Below are 17,558 nucleotides of genomic sequence, written 5' to 3'. Positions count from 1 at the left end.
TACAAGGATGTTGCCAGGGTTGGAGGATTTGAGCTATAGGGAGAGGCTGAACAGGCTGGGGCTGTTTTCCCTGGAGCATTGGAGGCTGAGGGGTGACCTTATAGAGGTTTACAAAATTATGGTGGACATGGATAGGGTAAATAGGCAAAGTCTTGTCCCTAGGGTCGGGGAGCCGAGAACTAGAGGGCATAGGTTTAGAGTGAGAGGGGAAAGATATAAAGGAGACCTAAGGGGCAACATTTTCACGCAGAGGGTGGTACGTGTATGGAATGAGCTGCCAGAGGATTTGATGGAGGCTGGTACAATTGCAACATTTAAGAGGCATTTGGATGGGTATATGAATAGGAAGGGTTTGGAGGGATATGGGCCAGGTGCTGGCAGGTTGGGATGTCTGGTTGGCATGGATGGGTTGGACCAAAGGTTCTGTTTCCATGCTGTATATCTCTATGACTTTAGGTGTGGCAGCATCTGTGGAGAGAAAGCTGAGTTAATGCTTTGGGTGCAGTAAGAGGATCACCAGACCCAAAACATTAATTCTGCTTTCTCTCAATAGATACTGCCAGACCAGCTGAGTTTTTCCAGAAATTTATGGTTTTGCTTGATCTGGATAAATTGATCATTTTTGGATTACCAAGATGCAATGAGTGGACTTCCAGAATAATCAGTTCTGGAGCCTCAATTATTTACAATCTGTATCAATGACTTTGATGAAGGGACCAAATGTACGGTTGCAAAATTTGCTAAATCCACATGGATTGATAGTAAGTTGAAAAGAGGACAAAAGGCGATATAGATAAATTAGGTGAGTGAGCAAAAATTTGGAGATGTGGTTCAATATGGGAAGATATAAACTTCTTCACTTTGTCAGGAAAGATAAAAGAGGCTATCTTATTGAAGTATAGAAGATCAAAAGGGAAATTGGCAAGCTGGAAGCTGACAGGATGCTTCCCCAAGAGGATGACTAGACCCGAGAGACAGCATTTAAAAATAAAGGGACTTCCATTTAAGACAAAAATAGGGAGAGTTTTTTTGCTTCCAGAGTTCATTATTGGAATTCTCTTCTCCAGACAGGGGTGGAAGGTGGGTCTTTGAATATTTGACCATTTTGAATAGTTTTAGGTTAGATAGATCCTTGCTGACAAGGAAATCAAAGGGTAAGGGTGTGGGGTAATCTAGGGCAATGAGATCTGTTTGATTTTATCTGATGGAGGAGCACGTTTATGAGGCTAGATGCCCTACTCCTGCTTCTATTTCTTATTTTCTTAAGACACTTCTGAATGACATTCCTTGAGCAAGCATTTGGTCACCTTCTCTGACAGCTCTTGGCTTGTTTCAAATTTAATTAGATAAAAGTCCATTTCAGCGTTTTCACCAGGTTCAAGTCCCTATTTAATTGCAAGGTCTTGTTGAATTAAAACACAAACTCCAACTAGTTTACATTCAAATATGCAAGAATAAAAGTGGTTGGATAATCATAGCAACCAATCTCTGACAGTCCACAAGAAACGCAAATGGCGCAGCGCAAAATTCCTGCAAGTGTTTCTGATTGAAGAAGCCGCATTTGTAGCAGGCCTCTCGATTCTTTTTTTGTTGTCAAGGACTTCTTCCATGAAATCGCTTCTTTCGAATTTGTTGTACAGCAAAACACTGGATCTTAACTTCAGAGTAAATTGGTAAAGAGTACTAGATTAGAGTGGGGTGCTGGAAAAGCACAGCAGGTCAGGCAGCTTCCGAGGAGCAGGAAAATTGACGTTTCAGGCAAAAGCCCTTCATCAGAAAGAGTCCTTCCTGTTAAACTACTCAAACTGAGACTGTCTTTTCATATACAGTATGTCAGTCAGGTATGTGATTTATTTTGAGGTAGGGGGCACGAGGATTTTCGACCACGATAAACATTCGCAGTACCTGAGGCCTCTAAAACCTCAAAAATAATTTACCAATGAAAAACAAGTACATTTGTTCCTCTATTCCACACACTTAGAGCAATTCGCTAACTAAGAGGAGAAATGTAACCTCATTGACAGGCACATCAACTTCTGCCTCTCTCATTGCCATCCTCTGGTTACAGTGACCTCTCGGTATATGCCCAAATGCTGGACGCCCTCTTAGCGATTGGGGATAAATATCACTTTAAATTGCATTGACAATTAATGGTGACAATTTAACTTCAAAATATTGTGAAAATGCAAATACAGCGCTGCCAAATTAGCTCAAAAGAAGCTCTCGATCAGTGGATCACTCAAGCGACACAAGCACCACTTTCACAGGCAAGTTCTTGGTCTCAGTTGACCTGCGGCTGTCCCATATAATTTTAGCAATTTCGAGCTACTTTCAGAATGAATCTCGCGTTTGACTTCAACGGCCTGTTGCAAAGCACATTAATGTCTGCGTTTAAAAGGCTCGGGGGTTGAAATGGGGTGGGGAGGGGGAGCGGCGTGGTATCAATTCTTTCTTAAAAAGAAAATGTTTTCTTCGGAGATGCCATAACCGACTCCTGGGGCGCTTTACAATCTGGTGAGCGCGTCAAGGTGAAAATGAATCAGTTGTGTTGATCAGGACACGATACATTACAGGGGGGAAACACAATTTCATCGCAGTGAGGGGTAAACACGGGAACTCACTGGCCGGCACCTTGCAGGGAACTTAACAATGCAATAATGAACCGAGCTTGAGCTCTCCCCAGGTCCGATCCCAGTCCGCCCCAGCAGCCTGCTCCAGGACATTGAGCCACTGACACACATCACACAGAGACTGGGACTCGGCGGCTAATGGTTTCAACCGAGTTGACGTCATGTGAAGGAACCCATTCATATCTGGGAAATATAGCAATAGTAAACAGTCTACCAAAGCGTGCGAGTTCAACACCTTCAACATATTGTCTAGCTATCACCATTGTTAACAGCTAACCCGAGAATGCAACTTTAAAAAAAAAGGGTTTTATGATTTACACATGAAAGAAGTGAAACTATCACTGTATTCTAACAGATGAAAGGCTTAACAGACAATGAATTTTTCAATGTATAATTTCAGTTACATCACACTGCAAATTTTTGCTATAAATTCTGTGTGTTACGATCGAGCCCTTCACTATCACCTGATGAAGGAGCGATGCTCCGAAAGCTAGTGTGCTTCCAATTAAACCTGTTGGACTATAACCTGGTGTTGTATGATTTGTAACTTTGTACACCCCAGTCCAACACCGGCATCTCCAAATCATGAGTTCAACATTAGCCGCGTTATTACAACGGGATCAAACGAGCCACCCTGCCGTGAAATTCAGCGTCTACCGTCTCCCCAAACGCTGGAATGGCATTCCCTCTCCTTCCAGGAGATAAACTACGCATTTTTAGTTTAAAAATGCACAGGAAGGACGTCATGATCCCCGCAAGGTTTCCCGCCGAGTCTCTCAGACAGTATTTACAGTATCTTCCCTGAGACACGTGTCCGAGTTCCTCTGTGGGACATTACTCTGTGAGCTGTCTTCATAGAGGAGAGTCCCCTCTCGCCGCTGGCCCTCTGCCTGGAGAGGAGCTCACTTCGAGAACACTTTCCGAAACATATTTTTTTGTTTCGATTTCCAAAAACTGCTTACAACATGAATGTCACTGTCACTCCCATCACCACCCAACAACCCAGCTCAACCACGGTGCAGACCATCAATCAAATCAAACACCTATTCACATTCTTATATCAGAGAGAAACATGTAGCCTCGCAAACATGAATACAGTATTTCATTGGCGAAAAGCGTACTACATTAACCAACTTGTTTACACCAGTGAGAAGATTTGGGGATTAGCACAGCATGGGCAGGGAACTGACAGAATCTTGCTCCGAAATGACCGTGGGCTCGGACAGAGAGGCGGTGCTCACCTGAACTCGGGCTGAAAATCCGGCTTCAGGCCGTAGAAGGAGGTGGAGAGGGTCAGCAGCCACAGCGGGTTGTACTTGCCATGTTCACACTCCAGGTAGGGCGCCGACCACTTGATGTGAGTTTTATCCACCAGGTACCTGGTGCCTCTCCTCCGGTGGCTGGACCTCAGCTCGTCTCTCAGCAGCTTCCTGTGAAGGGAAGCCTCGGCTGTAGGCTGCTGCTTCAGGCGGTGAAACCAGTCCGTCTCCACGGTGTGGTTTGCCAGGTGGCGAGCGCTGGCCGAGAGATCCTGGAGGAAGATTTGGTTGTCTATCCGGGTGGCCTGCAGGAAGAGCTGAGGAGGGGAAGTGAACGGCTGGACATCGAAAGTCACCACAGCCCGATGGACTTTGGGATCAGCCTCCAGGATACTTCTGACAAGGGCGTGATACCATTCGATGTCCTCCTTGACGGTGAGCTCCCGAAGCCCGTTCGTTTGTAAGATCATGTTTAAGAAATTGCTGGCATGGACGACCGTGTCCATGGCACTGTGCAGTGACGGGTGGATGTGCATGGCATGAGAGGCCTCTTTCAGGTTTGACAATTGGTACCTCTTCGTGCAGTTAGCGTAGCCCAGTTTGGAGGGATCCCCGGTGTGCAGGAAAGCCCACACCGGAATGGGCAGGCTCTCGTGTTGGGCGAGATGCGAGCCGCCGCCGCCGCCGCTCTCGGCTGACTCCGGGAACCGGTGTCTCTTGTAAATGGCTCGCTGCTGTTCCTCGTAGGTACCCACTTTGTCCCCCCTCTCCGGCGCCGAGCGTCCGCCGCCCCAGCCGGGGCTCGGACCAGCCATGACTCCGAGCTGGAGTTGGAGCATCAGAGGCAGCCAGAAGCCGGCCATCTCGCCCGCTCCGAGTTTCCCCTCCCCAGCCCTTCACTTCCCCCTCCCTCCAAACGCCGACCTTTCAGGTCAGCCTGTGGCAGCAGAAACAGGAACGTGGAAGCGGGGCACCAGGGATCAGGTCATCCCGCCGGTGGCAGTCCCAGGGAAAGGCATCGCGGGCGACGCTGAGATGTCAGCCCCGGGGCTCTCTCTCTGTCTCTCTGTGTGTGTGTCTCTCTCTCTGGATCCGCAGCCCCGGCTCACTCACTGATCTGCTGACCCCTCCTCTTACTTCTCCATGCCAACCCACCGCACCGCCGCCGCTTTTCACCGAAGCGTCTCCTTCAGCCTCGCAGGATCTCCGCCACCGGCAGTGACTCGGGCCAGAAGTGCTCTCGGTGCTGGTGACTTTTCCCCGTGCCCATCGCCCGCTGAACGGTCTCTCGCAGCCACTTTTGCAGCAGGGGGTGGGTGTGGGGGTGGGTGGGGGAGGTGAGAGCAGCCAGCAGGCGGCGGGGACAGTGTGGGGTGAGTGGGTGCAGGGTTATCACCAGGACGCGGTATTCAGTGCAACACTTTCCCCGCCTTGTGCCCAGTGCCCAGGGAGTCTGCCCGCCCGCCGCCGGCCCGGACACGGAGCCCCGCCCCGCCCCGCCCCTCCAGACAGGACACCGCCCCCCGACCCGCCTCGCTCTCCGATTGGCAGTTTGTCTTACGGCCCGCTACGTCATCGGCGTCCTGTCTGCCTTTGGATGGTGCGCAGGTCTGTCAATAATGGAGGGTGGGGGAGGCACCTGCCACACATTGGACAAAGGGAAGTGCGGGGCGGGGCGCAACACTGAAGGGGCGTGTCCTGGTGCTGACTGGGCGGGGTGGGCGCGGTGGCTCGCAGAAAGGGGCGGAGCCCCGCGGAAAGGGGCGGGGCCGCCTTCACCTTTAACCCCGCCCCCTCCGTTCGCCCACACAAGACGGTGTGAGCGTCCGAAGTGTGCAGGAGGGGTCAGGCTGGGGGGGGGGGACAGGCAGCAATCCCGGGAACACGGATCCCTCTGGGCCGGTTCCCTGAATCCCGCTTCGTCTGCAATCTCCTGTGTGCGATGCTGATTGCAGCTTCCATTTCAGTTTCAACTCTTAATACTGTTCAATGCCAGACCCTGCAATGTCCTTTTTGACCAGTTACTCCATTGTCCCGAACACTTCAAGCACGAAGTTGCTCTTTTCGAATGAGCTGCGGAAGCAAAGGGAACTTCTCTCGGTTGGTGCTGAAAGAACAGCGCCTCGAGTGCGCTCCGTAGCATGCAACAATAACCTCGGAGGCCAGCGTTGTAGCAAGCCTCCTGAATTCAGACCTTCTTCGCAAAAGTGATCGACCCGACGCTGTTCATTTCTTCTCGCATCAAGAAGCACTCTGTACTGAGAGATGGAAAATATCGACCATAAGCCGTCATTCAAATTCATCAGGTCGCCCAAGAAATGCAACTTTCTCTTCCTACGTGATAAGAAATCAGTCGTGACAATGTCTTTTAACTTGATGAAATGTTTTAGCTAAACGATAACCTCAGTTTTATAAATCATCTTCGAATGCTAAGCGACGATCATTGAAAACTAGTCACAGGAACAAGACAATTTGAGACTATTAAAGCAGCATAGTTTGCTCACGCAGTTTAAATAAGAACGTATTGATTTAATGCTACATGCAGTAATGGTTATTTATTAAAACCAATTGGCTTAATGTCAACTCAAGTCTACATCAGTTCATTCATGTTATGTATAGCAGAAGATGCGATTGAATGTGAGTTGCAAAACAACATTGTTCTTTTCTTTCAACATGCGCAGTCAGAAAGATAATAAAAATGTTTTTTTTAATGTACTCTGCTCTATGTTAAGCAATTTAAACACCATTCAGTAAAACAACAGCTCAAGGCATCAGAAAACCAAACACTTCAAACTAATTGTGATTCTCATTCAAAAACTCATGGAAGGGTCGGGGGAGAAGATTTAGCAGGTTATATGACTCTCCCCAGACGCTGGAGGTGAAACAAGCATGTCCCATGTACAAGGAATCTGATCCTGTATGTCTCTCTGTCTGGAAAGAACAGATTATAAAACTAGATGTAGATGATGCAAATGATATCATCACGACATCCGGGAAGCACGATCACCTTGACCTTCAATGCTATTGCTTTTGTTCTATCGCCTCAACAACAACGTCCTGGCTGTCACACTCCACCATTGGACTAGCTACATAAATTGTGTGGCACCATGAAGAAGTCAGAAACTGGATATTGTGAGCTGAGTACCTCAGCTCCTGACAACCCCAAAACCTTTCCACCACTCACAATCTTCTTGCCTGCAACAGCATCAGTCAGACACCATCTCAGACAAAAGAGCCGATTTGACCAGCATTCATTCCCTCAGTAACATGGCAGCAGTGTGTACCATCTACAAGATGCACTGCAGAGCTCACCAAGGCTCCTTCAACTCGCTAAAGGCACAGCATCTGGCACACACAATGACAAAGGCAGCAGGCACATGTGAATACTCACTTCCATGTTTTCCTTCAAGTAACCCTATCTGTACATGGAACATTGCCTAACTCTGGTCAAAGTACAGAAATGCAGACTGCAGTTATTGAAGAAAACAGTCCACCACTGGCTTCTGATTAGTAATTAGGAATGGCAATCATACTGTTCTTACCAGTGATGCCTACATCCACAAAAGAAGAAAAAAAAGTCTAGCTGCACATCTAGCTGCTGCCGTTTACCTTCATCCTGTCTAACTGGAAATAGTATTTAAACAAGATAACAAATTTTGTTAGCTTCTGGGGTCTCCTTTTTGAAAAAAAGTTTGCAATTGAACAGATTTATTTCTAAAATATCTAAAATATCAAGTGTTCTGATACAGCATATTTGTTCAAGGAAGCACTCATTTGAAGACACATTCAATTTCATGGATATTGTCTACAACATTATTGAATAAATGCTTCACTAGGATCCTTACAGGATCTTCCTTGCAATCGTGAGAAAGCTTATTACTTGGTTGTTGCTCAAATATTTATGTATCCTTTTCACTTCAAGGTGCTGACACCCTCAAGGTCATCTGGACTATTTTCCTGAATCTAGACACTTCTGAAGATGACTACATTTGTTAAGCATTGTACAATAACAAATTTAAATTGCAGCTGGAATACTATTTGAGCCAGTGGTTTTGACTGCTTTGACTAATCAGTTTGGCATTTATCAATCCCTCAAAGAGGAGATCAACATCCTTAGGCAACTGTTCACAGTTAGAGCTGACTGTGGGACAGAGAATAGGATATTTTCAGCATGACAACTCAATATATTGTGCAAAAACCAATATCAGAATCAACAAATATTGTTCAGTCTTAACCAAAGGTTTTGACATTGTGAGTTGACTTATTCTATGGCATTTCCTCTCTATAGATTAGATTAGATTACATTACAATGTGGAAACAGGCCCTTCGGCCCAACAAGTCCACACCGACCCGCCGAAACGCAACCCACCCATACCCCTACATTTACCCCTTACCTAACACTACGGGCAATTTAGCATGGCCAATTCACCTGACCCTGCACATCTTTGGACTGTGGGAGGAAACCGGAGCACCCGGAGGAAACCCACGCAGACACGGGGAGAACGTGCAAACTCCACACAGTCAGTCGCCTGAGTCGGGAATTGAACCCGGGTCTCTGGCGCTGTGAGGCAACAGTGCTAACCACTGTGCCACCGTGCCGCTAATGTCTCTAAACAACTTTGTCAACATCCTATTCCTGCTGTATGATGTCATAGTTCCACAACTCTTTAATCTTTTCCTTGCTGCAAAACTTAAGCAGACATGTTACAAAGCATCAACAATTGATTCTATTTAATGTAAATGGAATTCCTATAGTGTGGACCCAGGCCATTTGACCCATCAAGTCGACATTAACCCTCCGAAGAGCATCCCACCTAGATCCTATCCCTGTAACCTTGTATTTCTCATGAGTAATCCACCTAGCCTTCACATTCCTGGACACTATGGACAATTTAGCATGGCCAATCCACCCAACCTGCACACCTTTGGACTGAGGGAGGAAACTGGATCACCTAGCAGAAACCCATGCAAACTTGGGCAGAATGTGCAAACTCCACACAGACAGTCACCCAAGGCTGGAATCAAACATGGGTCGCTGTTGGTGTGGGGCAGCAGTGCCAACCATTGAGCTACTGTGCTGCCCCTTCAGGAGAAGGATATAACAGCAGAGCATTTAGAATTACATCATATGATCAAGGAGAGTCAGCATGGCTTCATGAAGTGGAAATCATGCCTGACATTTACTAGAATTCTTTGATGAGCTGACAAGTAGGATAGATAAAGGGAAAGCAATGGATACAGTCAGCTCTACTATAAAGCGCATTTCTTCAACGCAAATTGGCTGTAACGCAATTGAAGAACTTAATCCATTATTGTAGAATGCAAACTTTCCTTAGCTGTATTGGTTATAGCATGATTCCAGCCCCATTGTTTTTAATGGTGCTGCTAACAGGCAATTTTCTTATCACATGGGGTTGCATGGGAATGGAACTATTGGTTTATATCAGAACCAACTGTATAATAGATTTAGATTTTCAGAAGGTGTTTGATAAGGTACCACATGTTAGGCTACTTAATAGTATAAGACTCCCTGGTGTTAGAGGTAGTTTATTAACATGGATAGGTGGTTGGCTAACTAACGGAAGACAGCAGTCAGATTAAGAAGGGTATTTTCAGGATAGTAATGTGGAATTTGTGCAGTGCTACTAGGATCAGTGAGGAATAATTATTTACAATATTTTAGATGATTTGGATGAGGAAAGTGAGTGTACTATACCCAAATTTGTAAATGATACGAAGCAAGTGGGCAAAAACCTGGCAGATGGAATTGTAAAGTGGGAAGATCTGAAGTTATGCACTTTGGCAGGAAGAGCAGAGGAGGTGAATATTATTAAATGGAAAAAGGCTGCAGAATGCTAGAGCACAGAAACCATGAAACACAAAAAGCTAACATCTAAATTCAGCAAATGAAGATGCATTTAGCTTTGGATATGTTCAAACAATAAGGAACTAGCAGCATTCCATTACAAAGAAGTTTTGTTTTGAAAATAATGCTGCATTTTAAAGCTTTAAGTCCTAAAGCTTAAATACTTTATCCTAGATGTTGCACACTTATTTTTTTTAGATTACTTACAGTGTGGAAACAGGCCCTTCGGTCCAACAGGTCCACACCGGCCCACCGAAGTGCAACCCACCCAGATCCATTCCCCTACATTTTACCCCTTCACCTAACACTACGGGCAATTTAGCATGGTCAATCCACCTAATCTGCACATTTTTGGTATGGGAAGGAAACTGGAGCACCGAGAGGAAACCCACGCAGACACAGAGAGAATGTGCAAACTCCACACAGTCAGTCACTTGAGGTGGGAATTGAACCCAGGTCTCTGGCGCTGTGAGGCAACTGTGCGAACCACTGTGCCACCGTGCCACCCATAAGTTGTGATATATTCAATGAATTGATTATATACTATCAGACAGATTGGCTCAGCTTCTCCTGTGGCAGGGCATCTAAAGATGTCATTAGTTAGAGTTTCCTTTGACACTATGAGTTTTATAAAATATTGCTTGCAAAAATCCTTAAAGAGTTGAACATGTTGCAGTGAGAAAGAGGGTGGGAATGTCTGAGATCTGAGTAAATGAGACCAGCAACTGTACATCTCCTTGACCAATCAGATTGAGGAACTCCACATAAACAGTGCAAGGATTGAGCAGCAAATATTCTTGGAAAAATGCAAGAGCTAAATATCAAATCAAATACAAAATGACAAATAGAGACAAAAGAGCACTCAGAAAAATCTACTTCTTCAACAATTTCAAAATGTCAACATGAATTAATGCCTGAAAGACTGAAACTATACATTTTAATTGTTAACTTTCAGTGTCATAGTGTCAAAGATTTGGTGAGCATTAACATTTGTCACATAATCAAAAGGTAAGTTAGACATGAGATTATTTGATTCATGTTGCAGCTCTACAGGACTTTGGTTAGGTCACTTTTGGAATACTGTATTCAACTCTGGTCTCTGCTATAGGAAGGATGTTGTGAAACTTGCAAGGGTTCAGAAAATATTTACAGGCAAGTTGCCAGGGTTGGAGGGTTTGAGCCAAAGGGAGAGGCTGAATAGGCTGGGGCTGTTTTCCCTGGAGCATCCGAGGTTGAGGGGGTGACCTTATAGAAGTTTATTAAAATCATGAGGGGCATGGAAAGGGTGAACAGCCCCCAGGGACGAGGAGACCAAAACTAGATGGCATAGGTTTAAGGTTTAAGGTGAGAGGGGAAAGATATAAAAGGGACTAGAGGGGTAATGTTTTCTCGCAGATGGTGGTGTGTGTATGAAACAAGCTACCAGAGGAAGTGATTGGTACATTAACCATAAGACCATAAGACATAGGAGCGGAAGTAAGTCCATTCCGCCCATCGAGTCCACTCCGCCATTCAATCATGGCTGATGTGCATTCAACTTTGCATTCTCCCCGTAGCCCTTAATTCCTTGTGACATCAAGAATTTATCATTTTCTGCCTTGAAGACATTTAGCGTCCCAGCCTCCACTGCACTCTGTGGCAATGAATTCCACAGGCCCACCACTCTCTGCTGAAGAAATGTCGCCGCATTTCTGTTCTGAATTTACCCCCTCTAATTCTAAGGCTGTGTCCACGGGTCCTAGTCTCCTCGCCTAACGGAAACAGTTTCCTAGCGTCCACCTTTTCCAAGCCATAACAATATTTAAGAGGCATCTGGATAGGTATATGAATAGGAAGGGTTTAGAGGGATATGGGCCATATACTGGCAAAGGGACTAGATTAATTTAGGATATACGGTCAGCATGAACGAGTTGGACTAAGGAGTCAGTTCCCATGCTGTACAGCTCTATGACCCTATATGTTTAATTCATAATCTGCCATCCAAATTCAACAGATTCATGCTATTCAATGTATTTCAGTAGTGAGACAGTCATTTAGATACCATTTGTATGATTCTAATGGTGGACTGGCACAGCCACATATGAATGTCCACGCACAACCCTTGTTGAAGTCATGCATAAAATAAGCACAACCACTATTAATGTAATTTGTGAGCAAAGTCTGGTCCATTATGTTTCTTTCTTTGTAAGATACCTGAACTGGCTCCACTTAATGCTATAATAATCATGACAAATATTGCCAATAGGTATCATGACAACAAAGTAAATGTACCATTTCATGCTACAGAGTATTAGGGTTTCTTCTAAGCATCACTGACCTCAATTTAAAAGATAACAGGATCAGAATAAATAAAGGATAAACCAGTTTAAAAATTATGATAAATAAATGCATATAGTTTGCCTTCTCTCTTAATTGAAATAAAATGTTTTCTGAGACTTATGTATTGTTATAAAAATTTTTGCAAGAAGTAGTAGTCAGGAAACCCTGAACAAAGCCAAGAATAGCAAGGACTGTGTATTTGCTGGAAAAAGCAAAGAAAATTATTTCAGTTCCCCCAAACTTTCATTTTTCAACTAAACAAAGAAAAACTAAGGACTTGTTGGGCCGAAGGGCCTGTTTCCACACTGTAAGTAATCTAATCTAATCTAATCCAGTAACCTAAAGAGCAAAAAATGTTAGAAATATATTTGGAAATATGAAAAATAGGAATGGGGGAGGTAAATCATAGATTCGACCAAACATAATGGAGAATAAAGAAATTACATGAATGTTCAATGAGTACTTATAAATTGAATAAAAAGGGCAAAATATTAGTGATTCATGGCAAAATAGCGCCTTTACAGTATAAAATACAGTATAAAAATTGGCTTTTCCCTTAAATTGATGTTCTTGCAAATTGTCTGATGAATGCAAGATAAAATGCTGCAAGAAAATGTCTTCTTTTCGGCAATACACAAGTTCCGTACTACAAAAAACTTCTAATTAGTAAGAAAATGGAGAAAACAATAGACTGAAGAGGAAAACCTCCAGAACCAGATGGTTTCCACCCCTGTCTGTTAAAATGAAACAGAAAATTCCATTGGTTCACAATCTGCCAAATGTTTCTAGATTCAGGAATAGTACTTTTAATGTGCAAACTTAGAAATGTTAGTTCATTAAGAAGGATTAGAAGAAGAGATTTGGTCACGGCAGACCTGTTAGTTTAATGTCAGTGTTGGGGAGTTACTGGAAACTACCGTCAGAGATATTTCGTGAACATTTAGACAAGTGATCAACAATATTAAGAAGGACTTTCTGAAAAAGAGTTTATATCAAACTCACCACTGCTCAATATTACAGTACTTGAGTTCATAAAAATCTATATATCTATCATGACCAACCTCTTCAGTATACAGGATAAGCAGAAATCAATTTGTGACTCTTTGTTGCATCACCTCTAGTGCAAGTATAGAATCATAGAGCTGTACAGCATGGAAATAGACCATTCCACCCAACTCGTCCATGCTGACCAGATATCCTAAATTAATCTAGTCCAATTTGCCAGCATATGGCCCATATCCCTCTAAACCCTTCCTATTCATATGCCTATCCAGATGCCTTTCCAGCCTCCACCACATCATCTGGCAGCTCATTCCATACATGCACCACCCTCTGTGTGAAAATGTTGCTCCTTAGGTCCCTTTTAAACCTTTCCCCTCTCACCTTAAACCTATGTCCTCTAGTTTTGGACTCCCCCACTCCAAGGAAAAGACTATTTGATTATTCACCCGATCCATGCCTGTCATGAATTAAGAAACCTCTATAAGGTCACCTCTCAACCTTTGACACTCCAGTGAAAACAGCCCTAGCCTATTCAGCATCTCCCTGTAGCTCAAACCATCCAACCCTGGCAACATCCTTGCAAATCTTTTCTGAACCCTTTCAAGTTTCACAACATCCTTCCTATAGCTGGGAGACCAGAATTGCATGTAGTATTCCAAAAGCAACCTAACCAATATCCTGTACAGCTGCAACATGACCTCCCAACTCCTATATTCAATGCACTGACCAATAAAGGCAAGCATATCAAACTCCTTCCTCACTATCCCATCCACTTGTGACTCTACCTTCAAGGAACTATGAACTTGCACTCCAGACTGGAGGAGATCAAGATTCAAATGCACAGCTTCTTTGTATGGAGCGAGTATGTTTTTAAATTCTTTCAAGGATGCCACTAGCTGGCTAGTGTTCATTCCTCATCCCTCGTTGCCCTTCAGAAGGCAGTGGTGAGCTGCATTTTTGAACCATTCCAGTCCAGGTGTTGTCAGTTAACACACAATGCCTTTAGGGAGGGAATTCCAAGATTTTGCCTCAGAAACACTGAAGCAACTTCAATATATTTCCAAGTCAGGGTGGTGGTAAATGGTTTGGAGGGCAATTTGCAGGCAGTCATGTTCCCAAGTATCTGGTGCCCTTGTCCTTCTAGATGGAAGTGGTCGCAGGCCTGGAAGGTGCTGTCTAAGGATCTTTGGTGAACTTCTGCAGTGTATCTTGTAAATTGCACATAGTACTGCTGCTGAACATTAGTGGTGGAGGGAATGTTATGGATGTGGTGCCAATCAAGCATGCTGCTTTGTCCTGGATGGTGTTCAGCTTCTGAAGTGTTGTTAGAGCTACACTCATCCAGTCAAATGAGGAGTATTCAATGACACACTTGTCTTATGCCTTGTAGACAATAGACTGGCTTTGGGGAGTTAGGAGGTGAGTTACTCACCACAGCATTCCTAGCCTTTGACCTGCTTCTTGTAGCTACTATTTTCTGTGAAATCTCACATATGATTGATCCTTCATTTTAAGTAGAAAATATGTAATATTCTGGTAAATGCTTGCTATTGGAAAAGTGGAAAATCATAGAATCTTTATAGTATGGAAGCAGGCCATTCAGCCATGGAGTCTACACTGACTGTCCAAAGAGCATCACACGCAGACTCAACCCCTATCCTATCCCTGTAACCCTGAATTTCTCATAGCTAGTCCACCTAGCCTACACATCCCTGGACATCACAGGGCAATTTAGCATGACCAACCTACCTTAACCTGCATATCCCTGGACATTACGGGCAACTTAACAAATCCAATCCACTTAACCTGCACATCTTTGGACTGATAAACTCGATAAAGTTTACCCTTTTGTAAATTTATTAAATTTAGCTTTTGTGTGGCTTTGTAAGTATGAAATATTTTAAAATGATTCAAAATAAATATATTCAATGTTAAAAGATTGAATGTAGAAGTAAAACTGGGGGCTATGCCACAAACTAACAAACATACAAACTTTGTTTATTGGTTATTCATAATTGAGAATCAGGGCTCAAATGCTTCTCTGACAGAAGGGACATGGGCTACAAAACTAACCTAATGTTCACCAAAAGGTCTGCTATGGCCCAAATCCTCCAAAACTATTTCAAGCACTTTACACATTTTAATAGCTCCACTGTTCATTCGTTTGAATACAAAACAAAATCTGGCAGATGTTAGAAGTCTAAAATAAAAACATAAAGTGCTAGAAATAGATAGTAGGTCAGGCAGAATCTATGGTGTGAAAAAAATCAGGTCTATTACCTTCTCCTTCAGTGCATTATATTTCCATCTCGTTTTTGACCTGATATCTACTAAAACTCACTTTCGCAACCACATCTTCCTTATCACTGTCTCTAGCTCTAGCTTATTCCATGCGCATTCCAATTGAAATTTTACCCTTCAACGTTCCGATCCATCCATGATTACAGATGTCTTCCAGACATTCAGAATTCCACAAACTGCTGGTCTTTTCACACGCTAATCTTGTGGTCAAATCCCACACCATACATAGTTGACAGGCAGCATATTTTACAATATTTAAATGGAACAGTAGTAGTTAATAACATTGACTAGGAAGCATAAAAAATCTGCAACACAGAAACAGGCCATTTGGCTCACTGGCCCAAAAAAGCTAACCAGTCTAATCTCATTTTCCAGTTTCTGCTCTGTAGCCTGCCAGATTGCAATTAATTATTTGAATTAACTTTATCATTGTACATCTTCAGTGTATTCTTTCATAAATCAATGGTTATACCTTTGTTCCAGTCCTTCTGAGGATCAGGTAACTAAAATAAACAAAGTAGAAGAATTTAACAGATGAAATTTCACATCTTGTAATTTTATTTTAACAAGAATTAGAATCAGAATTAAATATCAATTAACAGGTAAATCACTGTCAATATAAATTATAAATTGCATGTGGAATATCAGATGCAATTAAGATCTTCAAGGAGATAGCAAGCTGGTCAATCCACCTGCGTGATTATAGCTTTAGTCACATGGCTCTTCAAACCGAAATTCCAGACTCTGATTCATGTATTTAGCTGATTCTCCACAGGCAGCAACTTCCATTAGATATTTTTAATCAACCTGTTCGTTCACACATATGGAGTAGGTTGGGCTTGAACCTGGGGCTTCAGGTCCATAGGTAGGATCACTGCACCATAAAAACACAACAGTTTCCATATCAACAGTGTTCTGTCCATGGAATCTTTCCTATGTGGTGCACTTTTTTGTCAGAACCCTCTCAACCCAAGCTGATATTGCTGATCACCTTCTCACTCCTCTTTGACTGAAAGCTCATGCCAATTAATGGAGTCCAAACAAGCACTTAGCTGTTGGGAGGTGAACGTTAGTTGGAGCCACATCTCTCGAATACAGATTTGCAAGTAATATTGAACCTCAACCTATTGGCAAGACAGAGAAAGTACAAAGAGCCAAGCAACAACTTTCCAGTTTGGAACTGTACATCAGCATTCACTAAGACAGCCATGTCATCTTGCTACAGGAAGCTGGATTTATTTTTTGAATGAAATGCCTGAAAGAAAGAACTAGACAATGTTGCCAACCCAAGTAATCCCTTGCAGACAAAATTACCAGAACCAGCTCAAAACAAACATTACAATCTCAATTTTATCAAATTACTGGACGATCAACATACAAACCAGGTTCAGTCCATCTTCCTCTGCTCTTATCCGATTTGTTCCAGAAGACTCCAGCCCTGAAAAACATTCTTCAAGCACACGACTGCCTCATCAGCCCCTCTGCTCTCAACTTCTGCCAACGTGTGCCTCCAGGAACTCTTCATCTGTACTGGCTAGCTCATGCTGGCAGTGGGACTAGATTGGATTGGGATATCTGGACGGGTTGGACCGAAGGGTCTGTTTCCATGCCGTACATCTCTATGACTATGAGTCTATGACTATAGCTGCCACACAGCCTCTATACTTCAATTTGTTCCTGTTGGTACTGCAGCCAGGTCAAGATCACTAAGCTATATGTCCATGATTCAGAGATTGCCCATTTAAAACAGATTAAGCAATACTCTTGTTTCTGTCAGAGGATGGCAAGTCTTCAGTACTCTCTTCTTAAAAAGGTTGTAAGGCAGAGTCCTTGAATATTTTAAAGGTCGACAAAAATGAATTCTTCTTAAGCAAGGGTTAAAGGTTTTCAGCGATGAACAAGAATGTGGATTTGAGGTTACAATCAAATTAGCCATGATTTTAAGCATAGGCATCATAGAGAGCCTGATAAGTGATCTGTCTGAATGACAGCTCTAAGAGATTGTAGAATTAAAAAAAGTCTCTTCATCCCAGAATAACTACAGTGCTTAAATAAAGCATTTGTTTTCATAACTGACTCATCGAAAAATTTAAATATTTTGAATTTTTTTATCCAATGATTGTGATTGGGTATAATGACACCATCAATAGACATATGACTGTATTACATATCAGCATGGTT

The 17,558-nt window shown here is 43.3% G+C and overlaps 1 protein-coding gene across 1 annotated transcript in view; it reads right to left on the bottom strand.

Annotated features, from left to right (window-relative positions):
• Positions 1 to 5,585, bottom strand: part of gpr158a (G protein-coupled receptor 158a) — a 674,726-nt gene extending 669,141 nt beyond the window's left edge. Inside the window, exon 1 of the mRNA XM_043690479.1 lies at positions 3,872 to 5,585. Coding sequence (XP_043546414.1) covers positions 3,872 to 4,752 — 881 coding nt within the window. The 5' untranslated portion in view covers positions 4,753 to 5,585. The remainder of the gene's footprint in view (positions 1 to 3,871) is intronic.
• Positions 5,586 to 17,558: the final 11,973 nt, after the last annotated feature.

The sequence above is a fragment of the Chiloscyllium plagiosum genome, chromosome 5 (genome assembly GCF_004010195.1).
Source record: "Chiloscyllium plagiosum isolate BGI_BamShark_2017 chromosome 5, ASM401019v2, whole genome shotgun sequence".
Classification (NCBI taxonomy): domain Eukaryota; kingdom Metazoa; phylum Chordata; class Chondrichthyes; order Orectolobiformes; family Hemiscylliidae; genus Chiloscyllium; species Chiloscyllium plagiosum.
Note: the sequence above shows the minus strand (reverse complement) of the source record. Positions and strands in the feature narration are given on the sequence as shown.